The sequence below is a fragment of the Zophobas morio genome, unplaced genomic scaffold, assembly GCF_036711695.1.
Source record: "Zophobas morio isolate AGI-343-1 ecotype UQ-CSIRO unplaced genomic scaffold, CSIRO_AGI_Zmor_V1 ptg000851l, whole genome shotgun sequence".
In the NCBI taxonomy this organism is placed as follows: Eukaryota; Metazoa; Arthropoda; class Insecta; order Coleoptera; family Tenebrionidae; genus Zophobas; species Zophobas morio.
In genome coordinates, this window is record NW_026972953.1 from 35,713 (window position 1) to 53,712 (window position 18,000).

Sequence of the window (18,000 nt, forward strand, 5' to 3'; positions counted from 1 at the left end):
CTTATAGAAAAAGTGCTCGGCGAGGAACTATTGAATAATAGTAACAACCAAGTTTTGTTTATAATAAAACCGAATAAGATCTACACTAAAGAGCTACAAGCCTCTGAAGAAGCGCTACTAACGCAAGCCATTCAAAATCTTTCTGAAAAAAGCAGGAAAAAGTGAACCAAACTTTATTTATTTTTTTTCTATTTTATTTAAATAACTTTTTTGAAGGGTTTATGAAGTCGGAAAAAAGTTACTTGCAATACAAAAAGAAGTATAATTTATAATTTTGTTCTAGTAGCTGGTTATTTGCTGTAAATATTAATAGTCGCGTGATCCCGCGTGCTTGCCAATGCTTCATTTAAGCGAAGTAACCAGGACAACAACTCCCGTGCATTACACGTGGGCATCCTCAAATAAAAACTTTGTGAAGCTGGCGGTTTTTGACCAACCTACCAATGGACTTTTTTATTTTAAAATACTGTTTAACGCTGACCAACTGCCGACCTCTTTGAAACCCTATTTGTTCCTTTTTACTTATTTTCTTCCACGATTGGGTGCTGGCGGTCGGAGCAACGAGTTACTTTCTTTATTAAGTCATTTCGCTTAAAATTAAAACGTTGAACTTTTTTGATATGAAATATTTATTATAGTTTACTTTACAATAATAACCAATCAGGATTTTTATTTGCCAAATATAAAACAGCTAATTGGCTGATTATTTTGTTAGGGAAACCGAAAGATGCTTAAAACTGTGGACGGGCGGCTTAACCTCGAGAGTTGTGCTTAGTCAAAACGGATTTGCTATAAATAACTTTAAAACTGTATTATAATTAATTTATAAAAATAGAAGTATTTTACTTTATAACAAATTATATTATATATATAATATATATCATTATTTATTATTATTATTAAATTTTAATAGTTATTATAATAATAATTTTTTTTGTTTATTATTATTTTTTAAAAAATTTGTCTTATACTTTTTAATAAACTTTATTATATACGTATTATAACTATAGATAATATTATTTTTATTTATTTTATTTTTTTGTTTATTTTTTTAAAAGAAAACTTATTTTTTGTACGTTTATAATATATTTTATTATATATATAATAACTATAGATTTATGTTATTGTTATTTGTTTTACTTTTTATTTAAATTTAATTTGTTATAATTTATAAGACTTTTATATTTAATGTTATTATTATAATTATTATCAGTATAATTTTTTTTTTTAAACTTTTATATTTTTTATTTTTATAAATATAATTATTTTTAAAAAAAATTTGGTATTATACTTCTTTAGTAAATGATAACTATTAATTTACAATATTAATTTCTGCTTTTTTTATTTATTTATTACTATTATTAATAAATTTACATATATATAATAATATAATAACTATAAATTTATATTTTTATTATATGCTTAACTTTTTTTATCAATTTTTTTTAGTTCAAATATATATAAACTTTTTTATTTTACTTTATTAAAATTTATTTAATAACTAATAAACTTTGTTACTATTTATTTATATATTCCTTTTTTTGTCCTTTATTATATGAACAACTTTTATACTGTATTAATATTATATTTTGCTCAACTATATTTATAATAATTATTAGTGTAATAATAATAAATAAGCTTCAATTTGTTTTTTAAAAAAACATATATACGTTATTATTAAATACTTTTATTTCTTATATTATTATATTTATTTTTTTCAAATATTGTTAGGAATATTTTTTATGCTTATAACTTTTTATAACATACAATAAATTTTCAGGGCGTTTTACTTGAAAGTTATTGTCTTCCAGAGAATATAGAAAACTTATTTTCATTAATAAAAGACTTTTTAAACACGCCAAACTTTGACGATAAACAAAATATAGAAACTCTTTTGGACTCTCTTTTAGCTGATTTGAGTTGTTTTTTAATTTTTTTTTTACTTTTTTAAATTTTGTATTTTTTTATATTTTACTATTAAATTTATTATTCTCGTAAAAATATAATCTTATATTTTTTTAACTTTTATTTTAAATATATTGGTATTTCTATTATTACAACTTATAAACTTTTAAAGAATAACTTTTATGAAAATTTTAGCGAAAATATTAAAAATAATAAAAAGTTTTTAAAAAAAATTTAACAACTATCGTAAAACAGATTTTTTTTAATATAAAATTTTTATTTTTATTTTTTTTAAATATTGTTTTTATAAACTTTTTTTATTCTTTTCGTTATATGTCTATTTCAAACTTTACTTTTAACGTAAATTTGTTTATATTAATTATAATTATATATATTATTAACAATATAATCTTTTTGCTTGTATACCTTGGTATTATTATAATATAAAATATAGAACATTTTTTTTTATTTAGATGTCGACTTTTTCTAATTTTTTTTGTTTTAACTTTTGTAAGAAGTTTAAAAAATATTATTTATTTATACATATGATGTTTAAAAACATAATAAAATGTATATTTTTATTTTATTTTATTTATATATTTTTTCTATTTATATCTCTATTATATTTTAAGGTAAAGGAATTTTTTATATACTTTATTGTATTTGTTGATTACATTAGAAATATATATATTTTTTAAACTTCTTTTATTTATTTTTTCGTATTTTATTTCGTAAATTTTTAAATTATTTTAGCCAATGATATCATTGAAAATGGCCATAATATGGCCTCCATTCGCTCTTCTGCGCATATTAGTGACTTTCATGCTTACAAAGAAGTGCTTCTGGGTTTATTATTAGTATTTTTATTATTATAATTATTTAGTACTATTTCTAAATTTTCATAGGACTCAGCCAAGTGCGGTTTATTATTAATATTCACGAGAATATTGAACAAATAATAGAATCAATGAAAAGCATTGGTTATTATTTTATATAATTATATAATATTTAAATGTAATTATATTTTTTATTTTCACGGTTATAAAAATAGCAATAACGTTTAAAAGTTTTTTTTTAGCGCGTCAAATTAATTAAAAAATCGAATTATTGAATATATAAACGCCTGAGTGACTCCCTTTGTATTTTTTTTAATATTTGACCAATAAAAATGTCGTTTATAGGAAACCTTTGGCGATATATATTTTTTTAAGATTTATAATTATTAATCAAAAGAGTAAGGAAACACTATTAAAATACAATAAAGTTGAACTTTTTTAAAAAAAATACACCAATTATCTTAATAATACAAAAGCACGAGGTGCCATCCGCCTGCCACTCTCCTAAAGTAGCCAATTATCTTATAGAACGCGTAAATAAGTAATATGTATGCTTAAGGCTTTTATTGGTCGTTAATAAACTTTAGCTACTGTTACTCTACCTCATTGGACGGCCAGTTGTTAATGTGCACCAGTGTTTTAATTGTTTCTTGGAGTATCTTATTTTAACATTATAATATAATTGGAGGAGGAGCTTAATTATGAAGCTCTGTTTGTTTTTAATCATAACTATAAATTATCTTTTCAGTACTACTTATTATATTTACATTTATTTTTAAATTGTTATAATATATTGTTATTTTTTTTATTTATTTGAAGAATTTAAAAATCGTGCATAGTTTATATTTTAAATGTTTTATAAATGTTATACCAATTTTTTTTTTTCAATTATTAAGTAAAAAAAAGTAAACAAACTATATTATTAAATGTTAATTATAAAATTTCATATAAAATATAATTAGTAATTTTTTAAATTATTTTTATTAATAAAATAATTGAGTAAACATAATTTAATACTATAAGTTTTATTTATAATCAAAAAATCAGAAAAAAAAAATTAAATTTTTTCGCTTTACAAAAAGAGGTAAAAATAAAATAAATAATATTAGTCGTGAAATCTTTAAAAACAATATATACTATTTACTATAAAAAATAATTATCTATAATTAAAAAAAAATTTATATATCGATGTATACGAAACTTTTTTTTTATACATGATTATAAATAACCGATAAGAGGCCTTTTAATTTGTACTACTTTATTTCTTTGTGTCAATACACGTTTGTGTATATTTTGTGCATATGTACACTTTTATTACTTCAATGCCTATCGATTCATTATTATTATATAACTTAATTAAATATAATGAGCTTTATGATTTCAAAAACTAATAAAAAGTTTTTTTTTCTATATATTATCGCTACCATGTTTATTGTTATATATTATATATTTTTTACATATATTATGCACAGTGAAGTACGTTTTTACTAAAAAGAACGTTAAAGCGGCTGTGCATTCAGATCTTTTGCAGGAAACTTCTACTAATATTCCGAATATCCTCGAACTTTTGGATTCTTCTATGCTAAATCTTCCACAAGGTGGAGTATTATTATGATTTCTATTATTATTATTACTGTTATTAATAATATTTCTAATATTTTTTTACTATTGGTTTTTCTTTTTATATTTGTTATGTTTATTACAATTATAAATATAATATGCATATTTCCTTTTATGAAGTGTATTATTTCTTTGTTTATTGTTGTCGTTTCCTTTGTAAATAAAAAGTTTTTGTATTAATTTTTTAATAAATATTTTTTATACTACTTTTTTGTATATTTTTATGAAACTTTATATTTTATTATTAGAATATTTTGTTGTAAATTTTTTTTTCCTGTAATATTATGATTTTTAGAATATTTTGTTATAAAACCTTTTTTTCCTGTTATATTATGATTTTTATACATATTTTTTGTCAGTCTCCCCACGTGAGGCAGGAAGCACATGTGACCAAAAGTTTGTGTTTACCTCTAAACCCTGTTACCTTCCTTTGGAAGGCGCCACGAGGTAACTTATATTTTGTGTTTTTTGATATATTTTTATTATTTAATTTTTTTTATGCTAATAATAATAATGATTATAAATGTACAGTTAAATATAGAACTTTAGATTATTATTATGTGTATATTTTTTTCAATGATAAATATATATATATTATCTACTACTATTATTATTTTCTATATTATTTTTCTTTTTTTTAAAAATATTTATAAATATTGTTGTTTTTAATTTTTTTAATATTTATTTTTTTATAAAATATATTTTTTAATATTATTGAAATTTAATATTTTATTATATTTAAATAAATAGTTTCTATAATATTTTATAAATTTACTTCATATTTTTATTAATACTAATAATTCTTAACTCACTAAATTAAAAATAATTGAATATTATTTTTATGATTATTATTAATTATTATATATTTTTATTATTATTATCATTAATTATTTATTTACTAATTTATTATTAAAGATATTTTGTTATTAAAGAACTTTATCACAACTTTTTTCGTTAATAATACTTATTTTTTGTTAATGTTTAATATTTTCTATCAATAAAATATTTATTTACTAAACTTTTAAAAAAATTTATTATAATATTAACATTATCTATATTATTTTATAAAAATTGAATTATTTTGGGAGTTATTTTATATAAAGAATTGATTTATTAAACTTATTATATAAATATGAATGCATTTATTATTATTATTATTATACATAATAAATATTTATGAGCATATTATATAAATATATTTATTATCTATATTTTGTCCAATTCATTATTATTTATTTAATTTTTTATATAATTTTTTATTTTTATTTTTTTTCTATTAAAGTTTCAACGCGCTTTCTTTTCGAGGCTTTCCTTTAAATGATTCTCGTTTTCCTTCTCTTCAAGTTTTATCAAAAATTATAAACCGAAAGTTTCTTCATCGGGAACTTCGCGAAATGAGTTTTTCTTATTATTATTATTTTATTAATTTTTTATATATATTTTTATAGTTTTATTAATGTTTTATTATAATATATTTTTATAATTATTTCATCATTTTTTATAAATTTTTTTTTATATTTAACTTCATCTTTTTTTTAATATTTTACAATTTATTATATTTTATATTTATTGTTATTAATAAAAATTATACTTATAATATTTTCTATTTAGTTTTTAATATTATTTTATTTTTTTATATGAACTTTTATTATTTATTTTTATATATACTCATTTTCTTTGTTATTACTTTTTCTTTGTATATTATAAAGTATATTTATTTATATTATTTATTACTTATCGTATTTTTTTTGATTGTTATATATGTTAACTATTATTATAAAAACTTTTATCCGCTTAAGAACTTTACTTTATTTTACTTAATTATTATTTATATATTTTTAAAAGTTTTTTATTATTAATAATAAAAATTTATTTGCTAAAAATCTTTATTTTTCTATTATTTAAAAATATTATTTTTAATATTAATTAAAAAAATTATTATTACTATTATTATAGGCGGCGCATACGGGACTGGTTGTACTGCTCAGAATGGAGCACTTTCCTTTTATTCTTATCGTGATCCAAACGTATTACACTATAAATAATGAATTTTTAAAAAATTTTTAATCAAAGTTTACAAAATATATTATTTTTATAAACTTTTACTTTTGTTTAGTGTATAAAAGTTTATGCTTAGATATATTTTTAATGAACCTTTATGTATTTTATTATAAATAAAGGAAAGTTATATAGTTTAACTTTTATTATTACTAGTGTAGAAAAAAAAAGTATTTTTTTATATTCTTATTTAAGCTTCTACATATTTTATTATAAATAAAAAAATATAAAAAAAAATTGTAAAAAAAGTTTAATTATATATTATTTTATTTACTTTTACTTTTGTTTTTATTAGACTTTTACCAATTTGCTATCAATTATGATAATATTATTATAAGAATATTTAAATATACTATTCATATATTCTTTAACTTCTGGAAAAATAGTTTATATATATATAAATTTAAATGTTAACCTTCTTTACTATAAATGATAAATCTAAAAATTAGTATAATGACAAAAGGTAAAGAATATAATACTTATATAATCTTTTACGTTTGATTATTTAGAAGAAAGTTTTATTATAATTTTTCTCTATCTGAATTTTATTATAAAACTTTTATATTTTATATTTATATTATATTAAATATAACTTTTTCTTTTAACTTTATTTTTTTTATATCAATAATAAAAGTATTGAAATTTATAATTTATATAAACTTTACTTTTTATTTTTTTCATTTTCAAACTATAAAGCTTATAAAACAGTTAAAGAAAGTTTATTATAAACATATTTTTTAACAAAATTTTACTTATAATTAAAATATTTTACTTTTTTATTTATTTATTTTTTATTATTAAATTGTGGTTTTATATAATATTTATATAAAATTATTATTAATTTTTATATATAAACTTTTATACTTTTACTGTTTATTGTTTAGTTATAATTATAATGAAAAATAAGACATTTTCTTTTTTTAATTTTTTCAATTATCATTATTATTATATTTATGAAGATCGAAAGGACTTTTTCTACTTTTGAAAAAAGTTTTGAGTGGCTTTCTTGTATGGAAATCGATACTAAAATGCTTAATGAAGCAAAAGTTTTATTATTACTATTATTATATAATTTTGTGACTACTTATTTTATTATAATTATTATTATTTATTATAAATTATTATTGTTATTGTCATTTTTAATATGGTTTATGATGATTTAATATTATTAAAGAAATATTTTATTAATATTATTATTTTAAATACTGCCGTTATTATATATTATTGCTTTGTTTTTCAAAATTATTATTATTATTATTCAGCTTTCTATCCTTCAAAGCCTTGACGCCCCCGTATCTTCCAGGTTTTTATTTTTTTTTAATGTTAAACGTTTTCTGTTTCATATATTATGTATAAAAGCCATAAAGGAATGGACCTTTTTCTTCATGACGATACTTATGAGCAAAAGCAAATGCGGAGAAACTTATTGTTTGATGTTTCTGCTTCAGATATAAAAAATGTAACGAGAATGATATATAATAATGATAGTATATATACTAATTATACATAATAATAATGTTTATATATCACAACTCTAATTTATTTTTTGCTACTCCATCATTTTTCATAATTTTTATTTTTTTAATTTACATTTGTTGGCTCTGTTTACACGGATCATAAGAATAATAAATAAAGAGCTTTATTTGATTGGTAACTAAGCGCTGTAAATACAATTTTAACTTTTTTTATTGGATATTATAGTTGAAATAAAATAATACTTTTTTATCAAAGTATTGAAGTTTTTTGCATAAGCTTTACAAGTTCTTTAACTATAAATATGATATTGGGCAATTGTTTGGCAAGGTTACCAATTATTACATTCAGAGTTCATAATAATATTTATAAAATCATTTTTTGGTTTCAAATAGTGATATTTTTTCTTAAGGGTTGCTTAAATAACGTTGAGCTATTTAACTTTTTAGCGCATACATTATTTTTTGTTATGTTTTTAGCTTTCGTATCAGCGCAATTTTATTGGTTATACTATTACGCCAGATTTATAAATTTTTAGGTGAACGATTGGAGTTAGCGATAGTTAAACTTCTTTTTTTAAAGTTTATTCTATTGACTGTATTATTTTAAATTAATCAGTTTTTAATTCTTTAAAACACGTGCGTTTTTGGATCGAACAACCTTTTCAACTTTTGATATTTAGCATATTTAATTGCCAGGAAAAAATTAACGAATTTTTGTAATTATGTTATTGGCTGCTTTTTCATAGCTCCTATTGAGTAACAGGAAAGACCACTTTAAGGCAGTTTAGTGCATTCTAATAGGCTGATTTATTTTAATTTAATTGCTCACAACTAATCTTATTAGCTAAACTGAATTTTAAAAACGTTTTAGCATTTTTGGTCGAATCAAAACCCCTTAAAGCGGAAAAATAGTAATTTTAATTAGCTACTTGCTAACTTTGAAACAATTTTGTATAAAATTATTTGTAAATTTATTTGTGAAGAATTTTTTTTCAATTATAATTGTTTGCTGGCTTTTTATATAAATTTACTTCTCTATAGTTCTTCTTGAAGGTTTTTATTAAAATTTCTACTTTAATTTGTTTTATTTTTCATTTTAGTCTTTATTAATTTTTTAAAAAATCACTTGTCAATTTTAATTTTATAACATTTCATATTTTTTTATAGGTGGCTGACGAAATTATTTGTTCTGGTTTGCTAAAAGAAGCAGGAAAAGCTTCGATATGCCCTCCAGAAGCTCAAACTTTAGAATTTTTAAAAAATTGGGATTCTTTTTCTTTTTGATGGATTTTTAAAAGATTTATAAAAGTAAATAAAGGTTTACTGTTTTTTTTTTAATAATTTAGGAAACGTAAAAAGTAATTTTTTAACTAGTTTATATCTTTATAAGTATTAAATATTTTTCTTTATTTAAATATTTACTACAAAAATTAATTTCGTTCATTTTACTACTTAAAAAAGTAAAATTTATTACTTTCGTGTAATTAATAGGCGTTATACTTTTAGTTTTTTTTATCAATATATAAAGTTTAAAAATTCACAATTCTTTTTGAAGTCGTAGCACGCTTATTATATTAAATTATCATATATCATTAATAAAGTACTTTTTTTATTAGAATTTTTACTTCAAAAATATCAAATGTTAATTAAAAATTTACCTTTTCTTATTAGTAGACTATTGTTTCAACTAAAAAATCTTAGTAAAAGTCAGAATTTTTTTGTTGCTTAGCTTGAAATAAGTTATATTTTAGTATAACTGCCGACCTTATAATTAGAAATTATTCTTTTAGAGGACTCAAAAGACTAGCAGATTTAAGCTTAAAGTTAATTTATTACTATTTAAAATTATTATATTTAAACTTTATATATTCAGAAATTTATTGTTCACTTATTCTTATTCATTTAAATATTTTTAAAACTAATTTTGGCGTTGAAAAAAGTTGATATGAACTTTGAGTTTCTTATAAATTTCTGAAACGAGGTGCGCAGTACTTTATTCAATTTATTAATATTTTATTTTTAATTTTTATTTTATTAATTTATTTTTTTATTTTTTAAGAGTTTTATTTTGTTTGCATGTTTTTTCTTTAATTATTGTTTTAAATTTTAAAAATACAACGCATTATGTCTACAATAGTTATGTAATGACTATACCTTTTTTACCAATAGGTAGTGTAAGTCTTTTTTTCTCGCTTAACTAACATAGACATACTGCTTTTACCCTAAAGCAAACATCTAATGAAAAGTTTAAAGTGCAATTAAATTTAACCTAAAAGCGAACTTGATCGCTTACTACTGAAAATAACAATTTTTTTTAATATACAAATGAAACGCCTTATCATTACACTATAAATACTTTAAACGCAAGATTATAGAAAAATATTACTCTGTTGAGCAGCATAAATATTATATAAAAGACAACGATAGCCGCATTAGCCAATAATTCAAAGGAAGTCTCGAAGAAAAGCAGGTTATCAATTTGATTGGCAGCAGTGTTTTACTTCACATGTTAGAGGTAAAACTTGACTGAAATAAATTTCGTTAGGAACTAGCTATTACCTTCAAAGATTGGTATTTCAGTGCTTTTCCCCAGTCATTTTAAGTTCTTGCTAGAGCAATAAGTTAGCCCTGAATTAAGCAGCTGAGGAAAAGATCAGAAGGCTCCAGTCTGTGTTGCCGTCTTGAAGGGTAGCTCCCCACTTGAGTAAGTTGTTTCGTTAGTGCGATAGCTTTTAGAGTCTTGCAGTATTACTAAAATTACTCGGGGTCGCCATTTAATCTAAGAATAAAGCTGAACAGGGTCTTTTCGTCCTTTGTTAATTCTTATGTATTTTTACATAATTACTCTTTCATAGGAAGACTATAGTTCATATACATTTTCTCTCCTCACAGCTAGTAAACAGTCCTACGTTTTAAACTATTTTTAATCATATGTTTCCTAGAAAACTTAATTCTTTTTGAAGCTCTATCTTGAAAAGATCTGTTTCCATAACCAATCGTTTTACTGGATTCTATTTTGGCTTATAAATTTAGACGGTTTAAATCTTTATCTTTTGAATACTAAAGCCTTTATATAAGGCTTACCTTAAGATGATCGCTGTACTTCGCTTCTAAGTTAGAATCACTTTTTTCCAGGATTTAATGCAACTCCTACCTCAAAGTTTATTCCTTTATTAGTGAGCACTGGCCTTCCAATGTATATTATAATTTATAATCTCATAACCGCACTTTCTTAAAAGTACAATCGTTACGTTTGGTAGTTCGTAACCAATTTCGTTATAGCTTACCATCACTTAAGCTTCTTTTACTTCCACCAATACAATAAAAACTTACTTTTTGTTTATTTTTGAATAAACGCGTAATTCTTAGCTTAACCTTACGTTAAAACTGTTAAATGTCATAGGGGCCTAAATCAAAAGACATAACTTTAACTTCATAGTGAAATTAATTACATAATTATATAAACCATAAAGATTTTATTTATTTTAAGCGAGTTACCAACAATAATTAGCGCGAAACCTTAAACTATGGCAATCATATATTCCAGTTTGGACTCAATCTTCTGTAAATTTCTTTAGGTCGAATAAAACTTCCTTTATAATTTTTTCTCACAATTCCCTTAACATTATAAAATTCTTTTCTATTGCATTTTTTATATTAAAAATAGCTTAACTCTTATTTTCACATATCTTTATTTCAAAGTGGGCTTCAAGCAGGTAAAAAATAAAAGTTTTGAAAAATTGGTATATTATTTATCATAAGATATATAATAAAAAAGTTTAATTAAATATTAAAAGACACTATTAGTTTATATCAGATAACAATAATATACTTTTGAAAATTAGTTTGTTCTAGTAATACAATGGGGTTCTACAATAGAGAATACTCCTTATTTCAGGATAAAAGTAAGGTTTGTATGCGTGCTAACAATAAGGTTAATAAAAGATAATTATACGCTTTTCTTATTAAAAACATTGCTGTTACCTCCCACCTTCACTATTTAAACAAAAAGTTTTTTCTAAGCTAAAATTTCATAAAGTTATTATTGAATTTTCCGTAAAATGAAGCTAATTCACTGCTTAATTATTATTTATAATAGAAAAAGCTTTAGTTTTTTATTAACTATTAAATATAAGAATTATATAAACTTAAAAAATATTTATGTTTTAGAAATTCATTTTTGTAATTATTTTACCTTAAATGCTTAAACTTGCATTTTTATTTGCTTTAATTCGCTTTTTTTAGGGTAACTAGTATTTACCAACTTTCGCTACTTGTGTCCCTAAGTTTGAGCGCAGCATCTTTTAAAAAGAAATTATATAATAAAGCTTTGAACTGAACTATCAATGAAGCGCTCTAAAGTTTTCGAATTTGAACAAAATGATAATAATTTACTACTTGACCCATCATCGCACTGTTTATTTCCAGTTGTTAAGATGAGGAAAATAATGAAAAAGGAATCGGGTTATAATATTAGCAAAGATGCATCTTTTGCTCTCTCCAAATCATTAGTACTATAGATTTTACTATTAATTTTCTAAAAAAAAAATATATAAATTAGTAATATATATTTTTATCAACATATTATAGGAACTGTTTCTGTTTAACTTCTTATCGGGTTCTTTATTGAATGCGCGCGAGAATAAACGAAAGACTATTCAATATAGAGATCTTGGTAATTTCCTTAACTATAAATTTTTTTTTCTTTAAAGCTTTTATTAATTAAATATAGCAAAATTGGTGGCTACTCAGCAGCGTTTTGAATTTCTTTCAGGTTGCTTTATATTTAATAAAATTTTTAGCATTAATATTGCACTATTTAGTAAGTGAACACTTTTTTACTGGTAATAGCAAAAAAAAAAAAATAATTAATTCTTTTTTTAATTTTATTATTTTGAATGGAATTGTTTTATAAAAATATTATTTTATTTAATAATTATAAATCTTTCATTTATGAAAACTAACTTTATATAAACTTACTTTTTAATTATTATTTTCTTTTTTTAATATTAGCTCATTAAAAAAAGTTTACTTTTTATCTTTTTAAAAAAGCATGACTCTATATATATACATATTGATCTTAATTATTAGGACTTTTTTAAAAATTAGTTATTAAATTTGATAAGTTATGAATATTCTAAGTAATAATTATGCGGTGTTAAGGGAACAATCTTCTTATTACATAAATAATAATAAGTATTGGACTTTTATATGTACAAAAATAATTTTTAATGAAAAATAATTAAAATAATTTATATTAAATCTAAAATTTTGTAGTAATAAATAGTTAAAAAGAAATTATTAACTTACCAAATTAAATTTAAAAAAAGATAATTTATAATATGGAATAAATTTTCTCAAAAAAAATTATATATAAATGAATATAATAAAAACAAATTTATAGCTAAAGAAAATTTGTAATGTGTAAATAAATTTTATCATTTTTACTTATAAAAATAATTTTTATTATATTTTTTAAGAATTATTATATAATTGGTTTTTAAAAAATATTATACTTTATAAATAAAAATTTAAAATATAAATAAAATAAATAAATAGTTAACTTTTCTTATATATAAAACTTATAATACAAGATTTATAATATTGTTAATATTATACTGTTATTTACTAATAAATGAGTTAGTATTTAACCTTTCATAAAAAATTCGAATATAAAATTTTAATGAAAATAAAATTACTAATAAATTATATAACTTACAGTAAAATTATTAAATATTAAATTAATATAAAAAAATTAAAATATTTATATAAAATTTTTTTATATATATATTTTCATGAACTTTATTATTTTTATAAATTATATTTTTTTTTAGTGTTTTTACCAGAAAAAGTGCTTGCAATGACGATTATGTAAATTTATGAATTAAAAATTGAATTCACTGAATTTATTAATTAAATTAAAATTAATAAAATAATTACTTTTACATTGTAGAGAAAAGCATTTTTTAAGATTTAATAAATTATTGTTTCTTTGTTTCTATACTTTAAAAATGGAAAGAAATTATTTCTTTCAAGTTTTTAAACCAAACTTAAGATTAATTACTTTAAAAAAGTTTATTGAAAAGAAATTTAAAATTTTTATTTTTATTTTTAAATATTTCAAAAATGAAAAATCAAAGTTATTATATAATTCTAATATTTAAATATTAAGAAAATTTTTGAATACTATATTTGAAAATATTTTGGTTTATAAAATTTTATAAAAATATTATAGTAAGAAAAAAAAATAATTTATATATTAATAAATATATTTAATAATAATATTATATTATAGCAAAAAAAAAATTACAATATTTCAATTAAAACTATTAACTTATAATAAAAATTAAAATTCAATCATTTTTTAATTACTAGCATTAATAATCTTGTCCTAATTTTTTTAAAGTTGTAAATATATAATATTAGAACTTTATTAAGTAAAGTCGTATTCTATTATCTTTTCAATAATCTATTCTAAATTTGTATTATTTTTTAATTTTAAATTTATTTTTCCACAACATAGAAAAGTAGAATTAGTGATATAATGTATTACAAAGTAACATTTTCTAGTTATTAAAATAATAACTGAATAATTAAAACAAACTAAATTTATTAAAATGAATTAAAGTAAAAATTCAATTTTTTAAAAGTATTAATTAACAATCAAATTTTTTGGTAAGTTAACGATGCGATCGTGAAGTCCAACAAGGGAGGACGGATAAATATATTCACCAATAGAATTAAATTTAAAACTTTATAAATTTTTTGTTATCACCATCAATGAGCAGGAGCTTACCCTATAACAAATTTATGAATTTAAAATGTTAACAAAAGGTTTTTCAAATTACCATGTTTAGGAGAAAAGTTCAAAAAATATTTATATAAGGCTAATACATGAATCAATATTATGGCGCTTCAAAGAAAGTTTAATGAAACTCTCCCCTATTGTTACTATTAGCGATATGAAAATAGTATATTAAAAAAACATATTTAATGGAAATAATTAAATTAAAAGCAATATATCAAAATAAAGTATTTATAACGCAATCCGAAATTGCTAGCAAGTGGTACTATTAGTCAAGAAAAAGTAAATTGTGTTTAACCTATAAATTCGGTGCATTATCTGTTTGTAAGTCGATAAGCATTTTGAACTGCATACTTGCATCATCGAGTTTTTAAACGCGTCTTGCAAGCTTGGTGCTTTTTTACCAGTAAATTATTCTTTATATAAAAGTTTCTTTATTTTTTTTCCCTAAATAAAAAAATTTATCTACAATTAGGTGTGTTCTCACACGATGATGTACTTTGCATCTATAAACCAATCCAACATATTATAACGTTAGTAATATGCGCGAGCAAGGGGCGCATTAAACTGAAACAACGTCTAGCAAAAGAATTTTGGTGCTACTCTTACCTGTCTTTTATTATAGTCGCTACGGTTGAAGCTAAGAACTACGTGAAGCGGAGGTTTTAATCTGGCTATTAAAAGTTAAATATATATAGAGAGAGTAGCTTACTAATAACTTATCTAACAACTTATTACCATTTATTTCCTTGAGGCGAGCTAAGAAAATATCTATCTAGCTGTTTTAACAATAATGCTTCGTGTTATTAGTAATCCTTTAAAGCACAAGAGTTTATTTTGTTCTTTTGTTTGGTTTTGCTTTGAGTTTTAATCAATTATTAATCTCCGCAGACCAAAATGAACTACTACAAGACAGAGAAGCATGAAATTGGAGAAGGTCCCATAAATCTTAGTGTATATGTAAATATATATGGTCCACTAGTGCAATAATCATACGTTTTTAAGAACAAATGGCATTTATGTAATCTCCGTTAATTTGGTGGGCCTAGTCTAAATCTTCCCTTACTTCATTGAGAAATTATGTCTTGTTTCGGGTTTAATTATAATAAGTTCTGCTTAGCAATACCTAGGTGCGTCCAAAGCTACGGGTATACTTCTATAGACCAGAGACGGGTGCAGCACTGTTTGCATTGATTTTGGTTGCATTCGTACTCGTTTTAGTTGGTGCTCTGATTATAATAATTTGTTAATGCTAATTCCTAGAGCTCCGACATAGTTATAGTAGTAATACTCATGAATAACGCTATTTTTTAGTACATAAAAAGTAAAGCTCGCGGCTCCCACACGTGAAAAGTTATTGTTGTCAAGCAGTTTTATATGAAATCAATCTAATATAACCTATAAAAAGAGTTGGTAGCATTGTACTACTTGTATATCTGTTAAATTTAATTGTTTATAGTAAAGTTTTTAGAAAGTTTAAATATTTTCACCCTTTCATTGCTGTCTTACGCCTGAGGGCATTTCATATTGCTAAATTATTGCAACTTATTTTAAAATTTAACTTTTATTATAATAATACCCAAATTATATAACGGTTGAGATTATGAATTGCTACAAACATATAATATTTATCACTTCATTTGCTTAAAAGAAACTTGAAGATTTTTTTCTCCTAATCTATAACCATCCAGCGCTTGAATAGCGGCTTGTGCTTGTTGGTAATCAGACATATTTACAAAACCATAGCCTTTGCAATTTTGATTTTCATCTTTAACAACCTTAACGTACATAAAAATGTTAAGAACTACGTAAAAAATTTTCTCTTATTTTAAGATATAATAATTAAACATAAAAGTTATATAACCTTTACGGAAACAACGTGGCCGAAAGGCGAAAAAAAATTATATAGAAAAGTATCGTCTGTTTGCGCAGGCAAGTTATAAACAAACAAGCACCACAAATTAGGTGGCAATTGAGTATAATACGTTTGTCCTATTATTAGTTTATACTATGTCAGCTTATAAACTTTAAGTGATCTTTTTTAAAAAAATTTCTTTTCACCGCCTAGAAGTCCGCTGTACGCTGCTTGAAGAGAATTATCCCCCGAAGAATTCGTATGAGATGATAGAAGTTGATATGGCCAAGCTGTTCCTGGGGTTGTGTAATAGTAGTTTCCTATAGCGGTTGATACTAACAAAAAAAAATTGTTTTCGAACGGCCGTATATAATAAGCATATATAATAATAATATAAAACCAAGCTGCGAGTAACTACTGGCACCTCTTTGCAAATAAAAATTGTTTAAAGAAAATTTATTCGAATAATCTTCGGCAATTTTTACTTTAAGCGGAAAAGTACCGCCTAAAAGTGCGCGATAGAGAAAATAAAAGGCAGACTACTAACCAGCCCAAAAAAAAAGGAATCGATTTAGAGGCTCTACGAAAATGTAAGACCTGCAGGAGTAAACCCGTTCATAGCTAAACAAGCTCGCTCTGCTTCGCTTTTTAAGCTAAAACGTACGAAGCCTACACTTCGTTTATCCTGCGTTACTGGATCTATTAATATTTTACTTTCTATGATTGTCCCAAAAGAAGAAAATAATAATTCCAAATCAGATTTTTCAAAAATCTATAGTGTTGGTTGCCAAGCAATATAATTTATAAATATAACAATTATGAGAAATAGTAGTAGCTGTAAAACTTTTACTTTTGGTATATTCTGGATGTATAGGTTAGATTTTTTGGTTTCTTCTGTATTTTTTCTCGCGAAAGAAACTTTAAGCGTTTTGTTTCTTATTTTAAAACCATTGAGACTATCAACCGGGCGGATTTAATAATAATAATATAATAATAACAATAATTATAATAATTATAATAATAATTTGGTCCCTAACAAGTTAATGGCTGCCTTAGAATGTTCCGGTGAAAGCATCTTGACAAAAGCGTAACCCAAACTAACTTGACCTTTCCTAACAATTTTGATGGATTGGACAACCCCACACTGGTCAAAAAGCATTTTCAATTCGCCTTATATTATTTTTGTTAAAGAAAATACAATAATTATGCTACAATTCAGAACAAAAAGGTAGTAAATCTCTAAACAAAAATATAATTATAATACTAAATTATTATAAGAAAATAGTTTTTGTATATAATAAAGTTTTTATTATTTAATGACTTTTATAATATCAATTAAAAATGATAGCAACTTTCCTATAAATAAAAGTTGTTTAATACTTCATTCCATATTAAATTATTAAAAAGTAAGGAGTTAAGAACTAAAGAAAGGGCATATAAAAACCT

The 18,000-nt window shown here is 21.7% G+C and overlaps 2 protein-coding genes across 2 annotated transcripts; one reads left to right on the forward strand and one right to left on the reverse strand.

Moving 5' to 3' along the window:
- Positions 1-86: 86 nt before the first annotated feature.
- On the forward strand, positions 87-9,178 carry LOC135122073 (presequence protease, mitochondrial-like). The gene is made up of 15 exons (XM_064046315.1): positions 87-161; positions 217-259; positions 314-564; positions 716-809; positions 1,781-1,919; positions 2,659-2,751; positions 2,811-2,885; positions 4,214-4,339; positions 4,721-4,808; positions 5,644-5,759; positions 6,318-6,388; positions 7,379-7,465; positions 7,682-7,722; positions 7,779-7,878; positions 9,062-9,178. Exons 3-15 carry the CDS (start codon positions 338-340, stop codon positions 9,176-9,178), a joined length of 1,374 nt encoding a protein of 457 aa, XP_063902385.1. The 5' UTR covers positions 87-161; positions 217-259; positions 314-337.
- Positions 9,179-16,298: 7,120 nt separating this feature from the next.
- On the reverse strand, positions 16,299-17,273 carry LOC135122069 (ELAV-like protein 2). The gene is made up of 5 exons (XM_064046311.1): positions 17,152-17,273; positions 16,955-17,059; positions 16,761-16,889; positions 16,564-16,691; positions 16,299-16,477 (listed from the first exon to the last, which is right to left on the reverse strand). The coding sequence occupies exons 1-5, from the start codon at positions 17,171-17,173 to the stop codon at positions 16,331-16,333; spliced, it is 531 nt and encodes a 176-aa protein (XP_063902381.1). The 5' UTR covers positions 17,174-17,273; the 3' UTR covers positions 16,299-16,330.
- Positions 17,274-18,000: the final 727 nt, after the last annotated feature.